The sequence below is a fragment of the Sapajus apella genome, unplaced genomic scaffold (assembly GCF_009761245.1).
Source record: "Sapajus apella isolate SASKATOON/1434 unplaced genomic scaffold, GSC_monkey_1.0 scaffold176, whole genome shotgun sequence".
Taxonomy (NCBI): domain Eukaryota; kingdom Metazoa; phylum Chordata; class Mammalia; order Primates; family Cebidae; genus Sapajus; species Sapajus apella.
This window is the reverse complement of record NW_022437116.1, coordinates 112324-135025: the sequence shown is the minus strand read 5'-3', so window position 1 is coordinate 135025 and position 22702 is coordinate 112324. Positions and strand designations below refer to the sequence as shown.

Below are 22702 nucleotides of genomic sequence, written 5' to 3'. Positions count from 1 at the left end.
CACACAAAGAGTAAGCTTCTCTCATGGTCTCAAGTTCCTCAATACCTTGAACTGAATCATTTATTTCTTCTAGTGAAGCTGTCATTTCAGAGTGAGGGCAGGTGGAACTATCAGAGCTGTGGAGACAGAATTTCTGAATCATACAACATAGAAACCCCTTCTGTACTGTGGGAAATGGGGCTCCTTTTTGAAAACCGACACAAAAGTGTGGTTGTAATTTGCAAATGTGCAGGCCAAAAAGCACTAATTGTTCAAGGACAAAATGACAGGTTCATTTAAAGGCCCATTTGGTAAGATGACAGACGTCAAATGTTCCCAAAAGCTACCGATCACACCTCCCCCAGACCCTTTTGCTGAAAAGAAAAAAAATCAGAAAAGGATAGATGTATCTTTGGAGAATAATCAGTAATTTTTTTTTTCATACAAAATCAGGATTCTTTTCAAGGTGACGGAGGCAAAGTGTTGGGAAACATGATACCCCTCTCAGCCTGAGCAGGCAAGGGATTTGTTACCTCTGAGCCATCCTTCATCAGCTACATTAAGTGAAATAAGTCACATTAACATCCTGAAAATTCATTTATTTAAAAAATCTATTTTCCCCAACCTGAGTTGTGTTTGACTCATCTTCCTTGCAAAGCACTTTTGCATCTAGTCCATATATCTGCTCATCTGCTGCATCAATCTGGCCCCATAAATACATTTCCCTGGATAATAGAGAAATTAGAGTGCAGATAACAAAAGAGGCAATTGTGAAAGAATTGGGCATTCACCAAAAGCATACCGGTTTAGGAACTACATCCAGTTTGTACCTTGCTATGTCCATGGATGGTAATGCTATTATATGAGACTTATTCCAGCTTTGGATCCCAGAGCTGTTTATAAAATTTTGTAGACTGTGTTGTAAGGTTATAGCAAAATCCCTGAACTGCAGCCTCCTTTGTTAAAAGAAAAACAATGGAGGAGGCTTAGCACTTTATGACCAAAATTATAAAATCAAGTAGGATTATAATGTGTTTACAAGTGAAATGAAGCAAAGACTTATCTAAAACTCTCACAATTTATTTTTTCCTCTACTCAAAGATAATTGAGAATATGGTAGGTTGGTTTTTAACTTAAGCATGTGAATGTTCAGATGTGAGCTGAGAAGGAGAAACAAGCTCAGTTGAACACAGGGTCTCAGGCTAACAAATGATGGGGAATTGGGGAGGGAGGGAAGAGGGCCCTGGTCTCTACCTCCATTCTCAGAATTGCCTTGGTCCTCAGCTACAGGGTGCTCAGAATTGGATTCTCATTCACTTCTCACTATTTTAACTTCCTTCTCCTCAGGTTTGGTGGAAGTATTTACTTTGTGAAATTTTAGATAGGGAGGCTGACTAGAGATAGATTAATCAGATTAATCTATTTAAAAATATATCTGCAGTTTTCGGTCAAGTAACAGTGCTTTCCCCCTAAGGAGTCCCCTGGAGACAGGAGATTTCTCATATCAAGGCTACTGGGCAGTACTGATTTTTGGGGTCAAGGAATTCTTTGGGCTTCCAAATCACAGAACCTGCTATACTTGATTGTGTTTTTGTTTTTTGTTTTTGTCTCCCAGACTGAAGTGCAGTGGCATGATCCTGGCTCACTGCAGCTTCTAACTCCTGGGCTCAAGTGAATCTCCCACCACAGCTTCCTGAGTAGCTGGGACTACAGGCACACACCACCATGCTCGACTAATTTTCGGGTTTTTTTTTTTTTTTTTTTGTAAAGATGGGGTCTTGCCATGTTGCCCAGGCTGGTCTTGAACTCCTGGACTCAAGCCATCCACTGACCTCAGCCTCCCAATGTGCTGGGATTTCAGGCATCAGTCACCGTGCCTGGCCTATTTTTGTTAATCTTGGATCAGCCTCACTAAGATAACTAGAAAGAAAGAATTATTTCATACACCATCACACCTATATATAAGCATTAATGATTTGGTATAAAAAATTTTAAATATCTGTTGTATGGTTACACAGATGAATTGGTCAACAGCAAAATATTTAAGAAAGGGCAAATTAGCATAGGGCAAAAATTGTCCAAGTTAAATAATATAAAGTTAGGTGAGAAAAATGAGCATGATTCTGAAGAAGAACTGGTATACCCATAATTTTGCACTTTTCCCATCTGTAAAAGGAAGGACATGGATTGTGCAATCTCTATTATTAATCATAGTATTAACCATAACAACAGCCATTAGCATTCCTTGAAGTCTCACCCTGTATACTCCCACATATTACTCATTTACCATTCAGAACACCTTATCAGATGGGTTTATCATTGTCATTCCCATTTTACAGATGAAGAAACTGAGGCACAGAGAGGTCACACAGCTAGTAAGCAGCAATTACAGGATTCAATCTCAGGCAGTCTGACTCAAAAGCCCACTTCTTAAGATCCCTTCTGGTGATAAGGTTCTATACGCTGGCAAGGTAAAGGGAGCGTCTTGGGAGTAAAAAACATCATTGAATCAAATTCTTCAAAAGAATTAGAAACAACTAGTTGTATGCAAGTGTAAGTTACACTGGGTAGTTGGGTAAGAGTGAACAGAAGGGTTCCTTCTAACTCATGCAGTTTTGTGTCAAAGGTTATTATGATGTCATGTAAACTTTTCTAGAAATCTATCACTATGTAAACAAACAATTGAAAATCCTGCATAAATGTCATACAATGATTCTTGTTAAATATGGAATAATTTTTTTTTTTTTTTTTGAGACGGAGTTTCACTCTTGTTACCCAGGCTGGAGTGCAATGGCGCGATCTCGGCTCACCACAACCTCCGCCTCCTGGGTTCAGGCAGTTCTCCTGCCTCAACCTCCTGAGTAGCTGGGATTACAGGCACGCGCCACCATGCCCAGCTAATTTTTTGTATTTTTGGTAGAGACGGGGTTTCACCATGTTGACCAGGATGGTCTCGATCTCTTGACCGTGATCCACCCCCCTCGGCCTCCCAAAGTGCTGGGATTACAGGCTTGAGCCACCGCGCCCGGCAATATGGAATAATTTTTAAAGAATAAAATGTCTAGAGAAATTATACATTTTTTCCATCTGTTTAAAAAAGTAAAGTCATCTTTCAAAAAGAAAGAAAAAAATGGAAATTCCAGATGAAATATTAGAGGCTGATTCTAATACTGAATATATGCCCTGTTCATTGGTAGGCAACTCTGTGAAATAAAAGTAGGCGTAAGTAAGCTTTTGATTGTCTACCAGGAGATACCAATAAAAAATCAAATCTATGGAATTAATGTAGTGGTTGATTTCTAAAAAATCAAATACTAATTACCTTAAAACTAGTGAGAGTAAAGTAGTGTGTGGTACTTTTTAAGATCAACTGTGACTTTTCTATCCATTCGCACAATTTCATAAAAATTAAATGTGGGATCTTCTAAACTCTGACGTGGCTATTTGGCCCATCTCACTTATTCACCTTCCAACTTCTTCAGCAAAAATTAAACAAGTAACACAGTTGTCTTGCGAGTTAAAATGCTAGACAGTGTCCTTGAGAATTCAGCCTTCTCCTCCTTGAGGATGGGAGAAAATCTACTGCAGTGATCATAGCTCAGAGTTCAGCACATTCACAGGTGTGGGTGTGAGAATGTGTGGTCGGTTGAACCATAGCAAATTGCCCTTTGTGTAGGCCAAGAACAGTTAAATATCACCAATTGCCTTTAGATCAACCTACTACAATGTTATTCTTCTAACTGGATGAGCTTCAAATTGGAAGAGTTGAAGGGATTTTCTCTTGAACAATTAGAATGCAAAGTTCTCAAAAAGAGCAGGAAAGGGCTTTGCTTTTCCCCATATACCCTCTTTGCACATTTCAGCCAGCAACACTATTCATGGCTCTCCAGAGAACACTCTTCCCTCTTTCCTCTCTGGTCCTAGTTTGCACAATAATCAAGCCCATTTCCTAGTACAGCTGAAAAACCATCAGGGAAACCAAAGGATGCATTACAGCATAGATCCATCTTCCCTTATTTAAAACATATTACCAAGCACAGTTTTCTCACCACACCATACAGCTTGTCAGTTACCAAACTCAAAGATTTTGTTCAATGCACAGCTGTCCAAAGAGACCTTTTTTAACTTGGAGCTATTCCCAGATTTCAATCCTTTTTCTTCTTCTGCCCCGCACCCCCTGCCTTCTCTGTTCAGGGAAAGGATTAGTGTAGACTGAATACTGAAGGAGTGGAAATAAAGATTGATGGTCCACATTTAGGTCAAGGGCTATCATCTTTCAGGAAAGCAAACACTTGCATGAATGTGGAGCTTTCTCAACCTTGCCCATGACCCCAGCAGTCAGCAGTGTTCAGCCTAGTTCTGATTCCTATCATAGAGACTGGTGGCACATGAGCACTCAAGAAGGAGATTGGAGGCCAGACACAGTGGCTCACACCTGTAATCCCAGCACTTTGGGAGGGCGAGGTGGGTGGATCACCTGAGGTCAAGAGCTCAAGACCAGCCTGGCCATCATGGTGAAACCCTGTCTCTACTAAAAATACCAAAAAAATGACCTGGGCATGGTGGCGGGCACTTGTAATCTCAACCACTCAGTGTGGGACAGGGGCTGAGGCCGGAGAATCGCTTGAACCTGGGAGGCAGAGGTTGCAGTGAGCCAGGATCACGCCATTGCACTCCAGCCTGGGCAACAAGAGCAAAACTTCATCTCAAAAAAAAGCAACAACAAAAAGGAGTTTGGGAGAGCGCAGCTGAAAAAACATTCTCTTTGCCAGGCTTCTCACACATGGCTTCCCCAGGAGACTCAGGGAGGAACCTGTGGAGTCTTCAGTTCCTTCATTCTTTTTCAGCTCTTAGCTGAATTTTACATTAACTTCCAAACCCGACTTTGAAACTAGTGTTTCAGCAGCATTGGAATATGAGTGCCTTATCCAGAATGAGAGAAGCACAGCGGCAAACGTCTTGACAGGCAGAGAAAGAACATTAAGCGGAGTTGTCCTCTGCTTGCTTTGTGGTGGATTTTAAACAGTGATCCCTGCTTATGTAGCTATAATGACTTTATTAAGAAATGTGTTCTTGAGTAGTAAACTTAATCTATCAGACAAATAAAACCACAAATTTAGCTGAACTGGAAATCACTTGTTACTTTGGCTCTTTAACTATCATTATAGCATAAATTGCAACAGTTACAACCGTCTCTGGGAGTACATGGATATTTTACAGCTATTGTAAATGAACAGTATTACAGTTGGAGATACGTGGCTGTAAAACCACAGGAAGGGTAGTTCAAGAAAGAACACCTGGTTTCCTATAGGCTTCCAAACTCAGTGTATCAAAAGACAGGAAATATGTGCTTCTCTTATCACCTTTTAGGTGCATATAACAACACATAAGCACGCAACAACAGGTGGCTATATATTTATGTAAGACAACACTGCATGCATTGGCCACAGATGGTACAGAGAGTCAAGAGTCCCAATTTGTGGTTGTACTCCCTGAATTAAACCTACCCCTGAGACAAACAGCACTTGCCCACAGATTATTTAATTATCTAGTCACTAGCCTTCTGGATACAATTCATGACAAGGAACATTTGATAGGTCCTCTTTCTTTTGCAGAAGTTCAAAATTAAGGGCAAATATCATTAGTCTCAGCTGACCAATGAAGAAACTGAAGCCAAAAGAGGTTTAAAAAGCAAAGTGTCACACCCCAATAGAAAAATGGGCAAATGTCATGAGCACACAATTCATAGAAGATACACACAGAGCCAATAGATGTTAAAAAGGGTTCAACCTCACTAGTAATCAAATAAATGCAAATTTAAGCCACAGCAGCATATCATTTTCCTATTCTCATATTAGGAAAAGTTAACTAATAATACTAGTAGGGATGGAATGAGATGGACTGTCCTACTACTGGCTAATGGGAGTATGAATTTGTACAACCTCTGTGCACAGTAATCTCTCAAGTTGCATCAGGGGTCTTTTAATATGTCTCATTTGACCCAGTAATTTCACTCATAGGTTTCTGTATTATGGAAATGCTTATTTATAAAAATGGTCATCAAAACATGAGATATGAAAGAAAATTTGAAAACAAAGACTGTACTTTCCAATTTCTAATTGGGAGAAGAGATAAATGTTTATCATGTAGTAAAACAGTATGTAACCATTAAAAGCTATATTTTAAGAATATCTAATAACACAAGGAATGCTAAAGATAAAACATTAGCTGAAAAGGACACAACACTTAAAATACAATTCTAGTTGTATGTTTTCAATGTATGCACAGAGATTATGCCAAAAAAGTAAGATAAATGGTATGAAATACAGTGAAGTGTTAACAGTGATTTTTCATTAGATGGTGGGATTACAGGTAATTATATCCTTTATACATTTCTATATTTCTAATTTTCCTGCTATAAAAAAGTCATCACTTTTATAATCAGGGATGTGAGAGAAAGGTTACTTTTTAAAGCAAAGAGCACAAGATTCTGAACAAGGGAAAACCAGGGTCTGGTATGAGAACATTAGCTTTGCAGTCATCCAGACCACTAAGATCAAAACTCTTTCTGAACCAGGATTTTGAACTTGGATCCCTGAAACCCGAAAAGGTTTTATATTTGGGTTTTTCAGGAAGGTTCAAAGGCCCCCTAAAAGTATATCAAAAATGTTAATAGATATACACTTTATGTGCACTTTTCTTGGGATATATTGCATAACTTTCAGATATTTAAATAGATCCTTGACCACAAAAGTTAAAATTAACAAAGCTTAGTTGAGTAGCTAGTGAATCAGTTTAATCTGACTGCAATTAATGTAGTCAAATCCTAATGTGAGTTTCATTCCTTCCCTTCATTAACAAGATGTTTAACATTTCATTCGGGATCATGTTGACAACTCTTACAGATATAAATCTAGTACACTAAGCTACAATCACCTCAGAATCTGAAATGTGATCCTATTCACAAGCCTAAATAAAATGAGAAAAGTAATTCTTATGTTATAAAAAATAACAATTACTAATTTTGTTTCAGTTTACCAAGTACCTGTATATGTAATCTCGTTTAATTCTTAGCACAAGTTTGTGGTGAAAAGTGGTAACATCACTCTTGTTTCACAGATAAGAAAACTAAGGCCCAGATAGAAGAAATGACTGGTACGCAGACAAGCAGCTAGTTAATGTCTCCTAACTCCGGTTCACTGCTATTTAGACTCCTCACAGTCTCTCCTTTTTCATTCTTGTTTTTGTTGCTGCCAGATACACTAGGACTCTCTTCACCCAAACCAGAAGTCTGTCCCCTAAAAGCTGGGTGAAGGGTACACTACCATTTTTGCAACTTCTTATGAATCAGACTATTTCAAAATAAAAAGTTTTAACACAGCAAAACACAAAACCCACTAAAACTAAAACCTAACTAAACTGAACTAAGCTAAAATAAAATAAATTTTAAAATTCCTTCCCTACACTTTCCACCTACCCCTTCTTCAAAGCTCCCCTTTTCCACAGGGCCTTCTTCAGTGCACTGGCCAGCAGGGACTGAACCTCTTAATGACTAAAATCAGGAACCACACCTTTTTTTTCCTGAAACACACACCAAAAAACAGTTGAGGATTGCATTTTCTAAGCGATTGTGTTGTAATCAGCTACCCATAGCAGAAGTTACCAGTAGATCTGGCAAAACACTGACACTACTAGCTGAAAAGAGGGAAAAAATCAGGTCAATTGTCCAACTGCTGATTCTTTTAAACTTTTTTTTTTTTTTTTTTTTTTTTTTTTTTTTACTAAGTCATTTAGTTATTTGGTTATCTTGTGTGAACCCAAATGAATTTTCATCAGTCAGGCACATTTGAGTACCGTCTCTCATAGAATCCAATGCAAGATCCCTTGAATCAGGATCACTCTGGGACTACAAGGCTTTGAGGTGCACAGAGAAAATGCTAGCATACAGTAGAAGTCTAGAACCAGAACCATGCCAAAGTACTAACTGTTTCTTAACTTGGAATCCAAACGTAACTCTGTGCTTTAAAAACACTTAGTGGTGCTAGCCTTGCAAATGCTGGGGGACCTATCAACACTTAGTTCATTTACCCACAGGCCTCCATGAAAGTATTGCTAAGTGAGATTCCATAACTAGAGGGCAAGGCAACCTGAGTTCCCCTATAATAGATGTGAAATCATATAAAACTCCAAGCCCAGGAGAACAAGGAAACCACAAAAGGAAATCTGAATAAGTTAGAGGGGGCTCACTGTACTTTTTTTTTTTTTTGAGATGGAGTCTCACTCTGTCACCCAGGATGGAGCGCAATGGCGAGATCTCAGCTCACTGCAAACTCCACCTCGCGAGTTCAAGCAATTCTCCTGCCTCAGCCTCCCAAGTAGTTGGGATTACAGGCACCCACCACCACGCCTGGCTGATTTTAGAATATTTTTAGTAGAGACAGTTTCGCCATGTTGGTCAGGCTGGTCTTGAACTCCTGACCTCAGATGATCTGCCTGCCTCAGCCTCCAAAAGTGATGGGATTACAGGCATGAGCCACCATGCCCGGCCCCTTTTTTCTGATTTCTAATCACACAAATAATTCACCATTTTATGTTACAGTCACTTACCTGGCGAAAAGGATGAAGGAAGCCCCACTCCTTAGTAGGCAACTGACTTACATAAAATAAGATCACACAGTTACTGAAAACTGTGACACTACACTTAAGGCTTGAGCTGGGGAAAAATAATCAACAACCACATATTGAGAGTCTAGAGTATGCCAGGTGCTGTCCCAGGAATTAAGACATAACCCTGCTCTCCAGGAGTATACAATCTGGTAGAGGAATAAAGACAGCTGGCATCTGTGGAATGTGAAGGTATCAGGCTTCAGAGGCAAGAGAGACTCTATCGTTGGATAATCAGGAAAGGATTCATGATTGTGAAAGCTCTAATGAGGGGAACAAGGCTGTGCTTAAAATGTATTTTCTATCTCTTTCTCATAGGCCCACAACAGAAACCTACTCTCCATAGATTTTGATCATATAACCCGCACAGGAAAGATCTATGATGATCATCGAAAATTCACCCTTCGAATTCTTTATGACCAGACTGGGCGACCCATTCTGTGGTCTCCCGTAAGCAGATATAATGAAGTGAACATCACATATTCGCCTTCGGGATTGGTGACATTTATCCAAAGAGGGACGTGGAATGAAAAAATGGAGTATGACCAGAGCGGAAAAATTATTTCAAGAACTTGGGCTGATGGGAAAATTTGGAGCTATACCTACTTAGAAAAAGTAAGTACATAGGGGAAAAAGACAAGTTTCAAGTTTCTGAATGAGACTATGGAAAATGGCCCTAATTGTCCATCTTGGTGAGGACCTGCAGGAGAGAAGTCTGCGTTCTGGCTGTTCAGTTCTGTAGAAGTGACAAAAAGATGTTGAAGTTCTAAGGATGGACTGTTTTTCAGCTGCAAACTTTCCCCAGTCCCACACTCTGCCAAGTACTCTTTCAGACTAAAGTCAGAATAATAGCTTAGCTTTCTCCTCATTTGAACATCTTTGTTCACGCTTTTGAAAAGGTATCTTTATTATTATGAAAGCTCATACTGAGGGAAAAAATAGCTAGAAAATTATAAAATTGTGTTAATGTACTCAGCTCTGGGAAAGGGCCTTTTACCCAGAGGATAAGCAATTCTAATTTTGTTAGGATAGTCAGTGAAATTTTAGTTGTATACATTTGAAAACTAATTTCCAAAAGTAATCAGGCTGCGGGAATGGTGGTAGTGGGGCCTCATTGGTAATACTCTTTTGTGTATAGTGAGTCTACAATAGCATTCATAATGGTAGCTTGTGGCCTATGTCTGGGAATAATAGAAAAAGATTTTAATCCCACTACAGGAACCATTTGTCAAACATCAGTCCCTACAGAGCAAAATAGTTTCTGGCCAGATTGGTACCAGAGGACAATAAGAGTAATTGATCTCTATCTCAATGCCTAATCTCCTAAGATAGTGCCTCTTGTTTCCCAAATCTATTCTTTCAACAAATTTAGGAATTTATCAATCCCAAATTAATTTCTACAAAAATTGAAAAATGCCTTGGATTCAAGAGTAATCAGTACAAGGTAGCTTCTAGACGTTCTTAGAAAAGTCATAGGAGCTCATAGTTCACATGGCAAATTTTCCTATTGTACCACATAATGCCAAACTTTTCTGATACACCCTCCCCAAAGTTAAATAAAAATAGTGTGATAGTGGATATATGTCATTATACAACTATGTTACTAGTTCTTAGAGTTTGTTGCTGGAGCATTTACCAAGTTGGAAATGCCTGAAGATAAAGCAGAGTTCACTTGGGAGCCAGGGCAAAAGGAAGGAGTCCTTTGCTGAATTCACCTCATGTCCCTTTCTGCTAAAAATATTTATCAGATCTATAATCCATCTTCCACACTAGCAAAATCTGAATCTTATAGAGCAGGTCTTTCATCTTTTGAATTTTGATAACATTCAAAATTATTCAAAATTCAAAATTCAGAACATTTAAAATTCAGAATAATTGGCAAAATCCTATGACTAGTGTCTACAGAGTGCCAAGCCTGTTATAACATTAACTGAATCAAAATATTTGGTGGTATATGGGCATAGGCAAAGCATTAAGGTGTATACTGATGACCTTCATATGAAAAAAAAAAAAAAGATGCTACTGATCATTAACAGAATATTGGCTCAGTTAGTTTTCCAGATAGGAAGACAGGTTTGCACCAACCTTTCCACAGGTCCTTCATGTGACTAGTTAAGTAGCTAGCACTCCTTAGAAGCATGCATGGGTTTGCACTCATCACTCTAGCCTCATTAGCACCAGAGTCCGACCAACTGAACTAATTGCCTATAGACAGTCACATCTAGGTCTCATAAGACTTTCCTTTAGGCTATCTGCACAATAACATAAGAGCCTTTTGAAAACTTAAATATCATCCCTGTGTGCAGTTATTTAGCCTCTTCTCTGACACCAGTAAGGAGATTTTATTGTTTCTCTTTTCTGAATTCACTGATTATTCCATCAAATTTACTTAAGCAAAGAATCACGTGAAGCAAACTTCACAAGTTCTCTTTGCTACAGAAATGTAGTTGGCAATAATTGTTAAGCAAACAAACAAAAACCTTGGTGAGATGGCCCGTGTCTGCAGTGGACAGAAATAAGACTTTCCTCACCCAGAATAAGGTAACAAGACAAGTCCTGGTGACTTCCTGACCAGTGAGACACACCAGCTTATTTGTACCTTTGAGCTCACTTTTGTTCCTTTCTTGATTTTATATTTAATTTGTTCTCTAATTAAAAGGGTAGCTACTGATTTAAGCAATCCTGTTATACAAAACTCAGAACCTAGAAACACGAAATTATGGAATGGTTATTTACTTTCCAAAAATCATTTATCATAATATTGATTTTATTAACATTATTATTACCAGTAATCATAACTAATTCACTAGATATAATAATTTAATGAAATAACTTAATGTAAAGCACCCAAGTAGAGATGCTAGCTAGCACTAACTGCTACTTGTTAGGTAAATCAAAACAGGAAAGAGAAGAAGAAAGGAAGGGAGGGAAAAAAGGAAGGAAGGAAGGAAAGAAGGAGGGAAATTAAAGCATCTTTGAAATTGTGATTCAATTTCAAAGGGGGAAAAGTGAAAGAACATTGAATTTACCAAAATCCTATGTAATATGTAACTTTTTCAGTGACTTGAGGTTTTCTATCTCCTTGTGTTCTTTCCAGTCCTCTCTTTAATATGCCCTTTGTGACTCATTCTTTGACTATGACAGGGGCAGAGCAGGCACAAAGAGGCTGGTTCTCGTAGTATATTTTAAACTAAGAATTCTCAAACTTTAAAATGGATTTTCTTTTTATACTCCGAAATACTAACCCTGTGAATTTGCTTGCCATACCTATGTCACGATCTATTAAAAAGCAGCGGCAAATTTTTCACCTTAACATGCAGAAATGCTGTAAAAATAGTTTGACTTCCTCTAGAGTAAGTGAAAGTTATGCATATCATTTTCATGCACAACGGTTTGTAGCCATTAGGAGGAAAATAATTATTTGGGTAATGGCTGTGGTTGCTTAATGATCTCTTCCCTATTAAAAAAATCAATTATTGTTTCTTAAATTTTCTCTATGTGGTCATTAATTCTCTGTCTTGATTTATGAGACTTCTCTGAGTTAATTATATTTTGAAGACTTGTGGGCCAAAATTTTGTATTACAGTAAATGTAAATCTTTCAGTTTCCTAAAATAATTCTTATGAACTTCATTTTTAAAATGCATTTAAATATATTTCATAATCATTTAATAAGATACTTTAGCCTTATACATTTACAGCAATTGCCTCTTTGGGGCTTTTTCAGAGGCTGCCTAGAGGGACAGGAATGACGACTGTGGCTTCAGCTTCCAGGTGGCCCCACATTGCCATCTGGTGGTCATTCAAATGCTTTAACTTTTCAAATTTCTGCTCTCATTTCTAGTCTCATTCAAATAAGCATACAGCCATGATTGCTGTTGCTGTTGTTGTTTTTACAATTATCTCTTTTAGAACCTCACAATCAATTAAAAGAATAAAAGTCTCCCACTCTGTTATTTGGACTAACAAGAAATGGCCTTTTATCCTATAGCAGCACTGTGGACATTGGATAGATTGATAAGCATTGTTTTTGAACAAACTGATAATAATGCCCACCCAAAGTGAAAAAGCAGCCAAATGAGCTAAATGGTATTTTGGCAAAATAACAGTTACATTCATTTGATTTCTAATCACATCATGCACATTCTTGCCATTGGCAGGAAGCTTTAAAACAGACCAAGAGCTTTTGAGACAGCTCAGCATCAGCACCACCTAGGAACAAGGTTCAGGCAGTGGTTTACTGCAGACTGCAGGATCAGAGTAGAGGAGAGAATAATAGTGACTTGCCATAGGCCAAGCGCGGTGGCTCACGCCTGTAATCCCAGCATTTCAGGAGGCCAAGGCAAGTGGATCACAAGGTCAAGAGATCGAAACCATCCTGGCCAACATGGTAAAACCCTGTCTCTACTAAAAATACAAAAAACAGCTGGGCATGGTGGCATGTGCCCGTAGTCCCAGCTACTCGGGAGGCTGAGGCAGGAGAATTGCCTGAACCCGGAAGACAGAGGTTGTGGTGAGCCAAGATTGCGCCACTGCACTCCAGCCTGGCGACTGAGCGAGACTCCGTCTTAAAAATAAAAAATAAAATAATGACATACCATAAATACTTGGAAAAAGTGGTACAGTGACTGGAAAAGGCATGGCTCAGGCAGGCTGGTACTAGATAATATATGGAGGCCATATGATGATTGTCCCTGGCCCATGTCACAGGTGACAGATGTCATTTGCTCACGGCAAGTTGACAGAAGAGAGTGGAAAGGAACTGAGAAATGTGACTTTCAGCACAGAGATAATGCAAAAGCTTTTCCACAATTCCTGTATAAAGCCTTTCCACCTCTGGCCCCTGCCACCTGTTGCCCCATTCATAGGAAAATTTCTTGCTGATTCTATTGAATTCTGCCTTGGTCCAGGGAGGCAGTTCTCCCTAATGTCTCCAAGCCCATTCAGGATTTCCAAGTCTCCTTCCTTTTGTTTTTTTTGTTTTTTTTTGTTTTTTTTTTTTTTTAAAGGAAAAAAAGAGAGAAAAAAAGAAAAAAAATTAAAAAAAAAAGAAAAAAAAAAGAATAAAGGAAAGGAAGAAAGAGGAAGAGGAAGAGGGAGAGAGAACAGGGGTGTTGCTTTATTGCCCGGGCTAAAATGCAGTCTAAAAATGGGTATGCCTGTAATTATGTTTAATAATAGAGACAAAAAATAATAATAAAAAAATTTAAAAATGAGGAAAGAAAATAATTAACAAGCAGCCAACCAATATTTCATTTAAACCTGTAAATACGTGTGATGTAGTACTGCTAAGAGTGTATATTTTATGTATTTAAAGTGGACAGTTCTATGAATGTTAATAAGTCTACTTGTTCCGGATCTGAGTTCAAGTCCTGAATATCGATGTTAACTTTCTGTCTCATTGATCTGTAAGTCTCCCACTATTATTGTGTGGGAGTCCAAGTCTCTTTATAAGTCTTATATATCTGGGTATTCCTGTATTGGGCGCGTATATATTTAGGATCTTTAGCTCTTCTTGTTACATTGATCCTTTTATGTAACATCCTTCTTTGCTTCTTTTGATCTTTGTTGCTTTGAAGTCTATTTTATCAGCAAAAATTGCAACTCCTGCTTTCTATTTGTTTATTTTTGCTCTCCATTTGGTTGGTAAATTTTTCTCCATCCCTTTGTTTTGAGTCTTTGTGTATCCTTGCATGTAAGATGGATCTGGATGTAGCATACCAATGGGTCTTGGCTTTTTTTGCCTGTCTGTGTCTTTGGATTGGGGGATTTAGTCGATTTAAATTTAGATTAATAACAATAAATATGAGTTTGATGCTGTCAATTAATGTTGGCTGGCTGTTTTGCCCATTAATTGATGCAATTTCTTAATTATGTTGATGTTCTTTATTTTTTGGCATTTTTTAGAAAGGCTGATACTGGTTGTTCCTTTCTATTTGTAGTGGTGCTTTCAGAAGCTCTTATAAAGCAGGCCTGGTGGTGATGAAATCTCTGAGTGCTTGCTTGTTCACAAAAGATTTTATTTTTCCTTCGCTTATGAAGCTTAGTTTGGCTGGATGTAAAATTCTGGGTTGAAAGTTCTTTTCTTTAAGGATGTTGAATATTGGCTCCCACTGTCTTCTGCCTTGCAGGGTTTCTGCTGAGAGATCTGCTGTGAGTCTGATGGGCTTCCCTTTATGGGTAACCTGACCTTTCTCTCTGGCTGCCCTCAGTATTTTCTCTTTCATTTCAACCCTGGTGAATCTGGCGATTATGTGCCTAGAGGTTGGTCTTCTTGAGGAATATCTTTGTGGTGTTCTCTGTATTACCTGGAGTTGAATATTGTCCTGCCTTGCTAGGTTGGGAAAGTTTTCCTGAATAATATCCTGAAGCGTATTTTCCAGCTTGGATTGATTCTCTTCGTCACATTCAAGTACACCTATCAAACGTAGATTAGGTCTTTTCACATAGTCCCATATTTCTTGGAGACTTTGCTCGTTCTTTTTTATCCTTTTTTCTCTAATCTTGTCTTTTTGTTTTATTTCATGAAGTTGGTCTTCGACCTCTAATATCTTTTCTTCTGCTTGATCAATTCAGCTGTTAAAACTTGTGCATAGTTCGCGAAGTTCTCGTGTTGTATTTTTCAGCTCCATTAATTCACTTATATTCCTCTCTAAATTGTGTGTTATTTTTAACATTTCGTCAAACCTTTTTTCAAAGTTCTTAGTTTCTTTGCATTGGGTTAGAACGAGTTCTTTTAATTCCCAGAAGTTTCTTATCATCCACTTTTTAAAGTCTGCTTCGGCTAATGAAACACAGTCTTTCTCCATCAGGCCTTGTTCTGTTGCTGATGAGGAACTGTGATCCCCTGTATAGGGAGAGGCATTCTGAGTTTGGGTATTCTCAGCTTTTTTAGCCTGTTTTCTTCCTTTCTTTATAGATTGATCCATCTGTGGTCTTTATAATTACCGTCTTTATAGTTGGGTTTCTGAATGGACGTCCAACTTGTTGATTCCCAGCGCTAGAATCTGAGCATCCCACTGTGCTGGCCAAAACAGCGGCTTTAAGATTGATGGTGCTTTTCTGACACTGCACCAAGAACCGCCGCACCAAGGCAGCGGCAAAACCGCCTCGCCAGCCACAAGAGTTGCGCTGGTGACCCGTGGGGCTCCTCCGCTGGGAATCTCCTGGTGCGTGAGCAACAAAAATTGATCTGAAAGTGTGGCGTCCTCTCGTTCTCTGCTCTTTCAGTGGGAGCTACAATCCCGAGCTGCTAGTGATCAGCCATCTTGGATCTCTCTGTCTCCTTCCTTTTGTTCAGGAGGTTTTTAGAAGTCACAGTGGTGGAACTGTAGGCTGTGGCAAGCTGCAGGTTGCCCACAAGTGATGAGTTGACAGGATTTCTGCATTCACCTCTGGCTCTCCAGGCATCATGTTGGTGGAAAAGAAAGAATGAACAAATGAGCAAATAACCACTGACTTTGACTTCATTGTACTGAGAGGCAATTCAAAATCAGTAATTCTCAGAAGGGTAGGGAGGATATGTAGTTTCAAAAAGCACATTCAATATTAGAATGTAATGTCATATTCAGAAGATATAAATGTACATTACATATTTTTATGTAACTCACATTCATATTTATATAATTTGTGCTTAGAAAATGAAAATATACCTATTGTTTTCATAACACAAACTTCAATAAATAACCCTCAACTAAATCCCTTTGCTTGAAAAGGTAATTTTCAAGAGTGGAGGGTTAAAGCTCTCCTAGGGAGTCATATTAGAATCTCCAGGAGTGACTAATTTTTATTAAAAGCTGAGATGTACATGTCAGTCAATTAGCGTCCTCCCTAAAGCAGTGCTCCTTTTATGTCTATATTTAGAATTAAAATAAGACAATCAATATTTATGAAACATCTATTACCTACTAAGCATTATACTTCAACAAACAACTGTTTCTGAAATACAGATCAGTTTGGGGGAGAGGGGTTGCATAACCAGAGAATTATCCAATTTTAATGACATGTTTCCCTAATATTAAAACATGAATTGAAATGTGAAGTTAAAACATCAATTGCAAAACAATAATAATACCATAATAATATTGTATGCACAATTTTTAGGAATACATCTACTACATGAAGTCAATACCTTATGGTAATGGTAACTATAAATTAATTTGTGAAATGCCCTGCTATCCATTTACCTTCCTCTGAAACAAATGCACATTGAAGCAACAATACCCTTTCTAAAATACCAACTTGGAAGCTTCTCTCAGCTTGCAAGTGCCTTCTTGCAACCGTCCCTTAACTCGCTTAAAAGCCTTCAAGGGTACCAGATGCAGTGGCACACACTGGTCGTCAGGAGGCTGAGACAGGAGGATAGCTTGAGCTCGGGAGTTCGAGGCTACAGTGAGCTATGACTACACCACTGCACTCCATCCAGCCTGGGCAACACAGTGAGACCCTGGCTCTAAAAAATGAAATAAAATGGAAACTTTTCAATGGCTCCCTGTTGCCAGCATGCTTAAATCCAAACTCCTTAGTGTAGCTTAGAAAGCCTAGCATGATCCGGACTCAGCCTACATAGCTGACGTCATCTCCTGCCATTCCCACCACCCTCAACATACTCAAGCTCTAGCCACACAAAATTTCCCTCATTCTCTGAAAATAGTCATGTTCTTTTTCATATCCACACCCTCACAAGGCTGTGCTCTCTGCCAAGAATACTCTTTCTCTATGCCTGCCCCAGGCTCCCTGACTTTACCTGCACAATTCCTAGGCATTCTTTGTTTTTTTTTTTGTTTTTTTTTTTGAGACGGAGTCTTGCTCTGTTGCCCAGGCTGGAGTGCAGTGGCACAATCTCAGCTCACTGCAACCTCCACCTCCCAGGTTCAAGCAATTCTCCTGCCTCAGCCTCCTGAGTACCTGGGGCTACAGGTGTGTGCCACCACACCTGGCTAATTTTTGTATTTTTAGTAGAGACAGGGTTTCACCATATTGGCCAGGCTGGTCTTGAACTCCTGACCTCATGATCCACCTGCCTCGGCCTCCCAAAGTTCTGGGATTACAGGTGTGAACCACCACACCCAGCTGGCACTCTTTATGTCTCAACTCAGATGCCACTTTATCCAAGAAGCCTTCTCTGGTCTCTCAAGTCTGAGTTAGCTGATCTTCCATTGCCTTCCAGAAGCTCTCTGTACCTCCCCTGTCATAGCACATTTCACACTATATTGTAATTGCTCGGTCACTTGTCTTTCTCCTCCATTAAAAATGTGAGTTTCATGAAGACAGACTACCACTATTGTGCACTACTGTATCCACTAGGGTTTGCCACAGTGTCTGGCACACAGTAAGTGCTTAATTTGTGTTGAATGGATGAATGTGTATTTTATTTAATCGCCTCAACTTTAGTTGTCCATAATATGCTCTTCTGCCTTTGTCTCGTTTCAGTCTGTGATGCTTCTCTTACATAGCCAGCGGCGTTACATCTTTGAGTATGACCAACCAGACTGTCTGCTCTCAGTCACCATGCCTAGCATGGTGCGTCACAGCTTACAAACCATGCTTTCGGTGGGCTACTACCGGAACATCTATACCCCACCGGATAGTAGCACTTCTTTCATCCAAGACTATAGTCGAGATGGCCGATTGCTACAGACCCTGCATCTGGGGACAGGGCGCAGAGTCTTATACAAGTACACCAAGCAAGCAAGGCTTTCTGAGATTCTCTATGATACCACTCAGGTCACATTGACATATGAAGAGTCTTCTGGAGTGATTAAGACAATACACCTGATGCATGATGGATTCATCTGCACAATCAGATACAGGCAAACAGGTTTGTTGTGAAAGAGTGGCGATGTGTACAACAACATCACTATTTTCTTATGACATTTTTACTGACCACAGTGTGAGACAGAAGCATTAATCTACACACTTTCAACTCAACTTTCGCTTTACTTATCAAATTCTCTGATACTGAAAATTTAAAGCATGTTATAGTCTGATGAAAGCTGATTTCTTAAAAACACGTAGCACATTTCTTTCTTTCGGCTCTCAAGTAATTTGAAATCTAAGTGCCTGGTGTAACTCTATACCCATTCCTGTTCAGCACCAAATCTTCTCAAAGATGAAACTGCAAGATATAAGTCTCACTGAAACTAGCTCAAGCCCTGTGTAAACTTCATAAGCCACAGTTGATGACAAAATATCTTCATAAGTCAGAACGTTCTAATGTATTTCACCCTTTGGGTTTATAGAATGCCCAAATCCAGTTACTTTAATGCTGGACTTTGTCAAAACCTGACCCTCTGACTTTGTAGCAAAGATTAAATGAAATGAAAGCATTTTTGTCAGTGATTATAGCAAGAAAACATGTCCATAATATCAGCTTCATCACCCAAGGCTACTGGATGTGTTATTACTTCTGTAGTTTCTATAATTAAAATTTTCTATATACAGTATTCTAATTTTTTTATATTTGAAGATTACCACTATGAGAATATATATCCATGAGATAATATGCCCAGGCATTTTGTATCAGAGATCAATCTCTCATATTTTATTATGAATATAAATGCACCAGTACTAAATACAATAACACTAGACCTTTCTGACTCTTCCACATTGATCACCTACCTTCTTATTGTTTTGTTTTGGTTCCTACAGGACCTCTTATTGGACGCCAGATTTTCAGATTCAGTGAAGAAGGTCTTGTGAATGCACGTTTTGACTACAGCTACAACAATTTCCGTGTTACCAGCATGCAAGCTGTAATCAATGAAACCCCTTTGCCTATAGATCTGTACCGATATGTTGATGTCTCTGGCAGAACAGAGCAGTTTGGAAAATTCAGTGTAATTAATTATGATTTAAATCAAGTCATAACTACTACAGTAATGAAACACACCAAAATCTTCAGTGCCAATGGACAAGTCATTGAAGTCCAATATGAAATCCTAAAGGCAATTGCCTACTGGATGACTATTCAATATGATAATGTGGGCCGCATGGTAATCTGTGACATAAGGGTAGGAGTAGATGCCAATATAACAAGGTACTTCTATGAATACGATGCTGATGGACAACTGCAGACTGTTTCTGTAAATGACAAAACCCAGTGGCGTTATAGTTACGACCTGAATGGAAACATCAACCTCTTAAGCCATGGGAATAGTGCTCGTCTTACTCCTCTCCGATATGACCTCCGAGACCGCATTACCAGATTAGGAGAAATTCAGTATAAAATGGATGAAGATGGCTTTCTCAGGCAGAGGGGAAATGATGTTTTTGAATATAATTCTAATGGCCTGCTGCAGAAAGCCTACAATAAGGCTTCTGGCTGGACTGTGCAGTATTACTATGATGGGCTTGGGCGACGCGTTGCGAGCAAGTCCAGCCTAGGGCAGCACCTTCAGTTCTTTTATGCAGACCTTGCCAACCCCATAAGAGTTACTCATTTGTACAACCACACAAGCTCGGAGATTACATCTCTGTATTATGATCTCCAAGGTCACCTTATTGCCATGGAGTTAAGCAGTGGCGAAGAATATTACGTAGCCTGTGATAATACAGGTACCCCACTAGCTGTGTTCAGCAGCCGAGGCCAGGTCATAAAGGAGATGCTATACACACCTTATGGCGATATCTATCATGACACTTACCCTGACTTTCAGGTCATTATTGGTTTTCATGGAGGACTCTATGATTTCCTTACTAAATTAGTGCATCTGAGGCAAAGGGATTATGATGTTGTCGCTGGCAGATGGACAACGCCTAATCATCACATATGGAAACAGTTGAACCTCCTTCCTAAACCATTCAACCTCTACTCCTTTGAAAATAACTACCCAGTTGGCAAAATTCAAGACGTTGCAAAGTATACCACAGGTACTTAAACTGCGTAAAACTTTAAGCTAAACAAGTAACACAGTGCTGTTGATTTTATCACAGAATCTCAATGCCTTTGTAAATATGCTTCCTCTTCCTGACAGCCCACAAGTTATTGTGCATTTGCTGTCTTCCTTAGTTTTCTAGAGTGAGCAAAATGTGCATGTTAACATAAAATGTCATGCTTTTACATCCTAGTACACTTGTTTAGCTATCTGTTTCTGTGTTTTACTCTTAAAAGCTTATATGAATAATTTCATAAAGGAAAAATTCAGGATTCTGTTTCATCATATAAATCCAATATGATGGTCCCTGTGGCCTTAGCACATTAGGAATTTCAATGTAGTAAGCTGAGCTTATATCCAGGATTATCCACAAGTCAAGACTTTTCCCTATAGAGACAGGGTCATGTGTTTTAGAATGGGTCATATAAAGGGGAGTTTTAGGCCAGGTGCAGTGGCTCACACCTGTAATGCCAGCTTTGGGAGGCTGAGGCAGGCAGATTACTTGAGGCCAGGAGTTGGAGACCAGCCTGGCCAACATGGTGAAATCCCATCTCTACTAAATATACAAAAATTAGCACGCACCTATAATCCCAGCTACTCAGGAGGCGGAGGCAGGAGAATCACTTGAACCCAGGAGATGGAGGTTGCAGTGAGCCAAGATTGCGCCACTGCACTCCAGCCTGGGCAACAGAGTGAGAGTATGTCTCAAAAATAAATAAATGAATAAATAAATAGGAGTTTTATCCCTAACTTCCTATTGCCTGAACAGTTCGAAGGCAGGAGAGGTATCTTTCAAGTTTTCAAGAAAGGTTGTAAAGTATGGGATTTTTTCATTGTTTTTAATATTGTGTCTCACAGACATCAGAAGTTGGTTGGAGCTCTTTGGTTTCCAGTTACACAATGTACTACCTGGATTTCCCAAACCTGAATTAGAAAATTTAGAATTAACTTATGAGCTTCTACGGCTTCAGACAAAAACTCAAGAGTGGGATCCTGGAAAGGTTAGTAAAAGTTTTATCACCTCTATTTATCTATTTAGCTGAAACAACAGAAGAGCATTCAATACCTAGAAATTATATTTACTTGTATTTGCTTACCAATTTTTTAGTCTTTTTGAATATTCACTAAAATGTGCACAATTAATGAGAAGGTGGGATAAAAAGTTCCATGAGAAAAAGATCAGAGAATTGAGCTTTGGGGGAAAAAAAGACTAACAGGTTATTTGATGACTGCTGCAATAGGTAAATAAGAGGAAAGAGGAACTGAACTTTTAAAATTCTGAAATGGGCTACCAAGAGCAGTTATGGATTCTACCTAGAGAAAATTGTTCAGTAAGAGACATGAAAACATCAGATTTCCAATTGTAGGATAATTTAGGGATGAAGTCTTAAGAGCATGGGAACAACAGAATAAAATTACCCTGATAAAGAAAAAATATATAAGCACAACGAAGCAAAAATAATATTACAAGGGTAAAGTTTTGGGAAAATATAGGAACATGAAAACATTTAAGATTTAGCAAGTGATTTCATCAGAAGCACGAGGTGCAAATGAGAATAAGGAGCTTTTTTTTTCAACTGAAAGAAATGTGAATATCTGTGTTTGCAAAAACAAAATGGGCTTAATAGAATAAAACTGAAATTTGGGAGTGAGGCCTTGAAATTTAAGTCCAAAAAATTCTAAGGGACAGGAAGTTCTAGATAGGTCCTATAAATTCATCCATTTTTATAAAGATGTAAATGCTTTTTGTAATTAAAAGTCCTTCTAAAAAAAATTAGGAAAATGTTGAAAATTGCTGAAGCTTTGTAATGGATACTTGGAGGTTCATTAGTCTTTTCTCTTTATTTCTTAGTATGTTTGAAAATTGCCAAAATAAAAAGTTTTTTTTTTAAGTCCATGTAAAAAGATCTGTGAATTTCTGGCTGATTTGCCATAGTTAATTATAAGGTCTTAAGCTCTTTAAAGCAGGAGCCTTATGCATTTCTTTGGGCCTCACTGTGCCTAAGCATTACTCTACATGTAGTAATAACATCTAGTCAATGTGAGTGAAATCAGTGAAAATAAAATGTCTGTGTTTTGGAAGAGCTGGACCCACTTAAAGTGCCTTCTAGCTCTGCAATTCTGTGATTTCAAGTTTCAACATATTTCCTTATGTTTAACTCCACCGAGATAGAAGAATGCTAG

At 38.7% G+C, this 22702-nt stretch overlaps 1 protein-coding gene across 2 annotated transcripts in view; it reads left to right on the top strand.

The window, feature by feature from the left end:
- The window catches only part of TENM1 (teneurin transmembrane protein 1), a 355328-nt gene that overhangs the window by 329157 nt on the left and 3469 nt on the right, over nucleotides 1-22702 (top strand). For both annotated transcript variants that reach the window (XM_032268248.1, XM_032268247.1), the window contains 4 exons: nucleotides 8962-9258; nucleotides 18075-18462; nucleotides 19293-20513; nucleotides 21377-21519. In XM_032268248.1, the coding sequence (XP_032124139.1) occupies nucleotides 8962-9258; nucleotides 18075-18462; nucleotides 19293-20513; nucleotides 21377-21519 (2049 nt within the window). The remainder of the gene's footprint in view (nucleotides 1-8961; nucleotides 9259-18074; nucleotides 18463-19292; nucleotides 20514-21376; nucleotides 21520-22702) is intronic.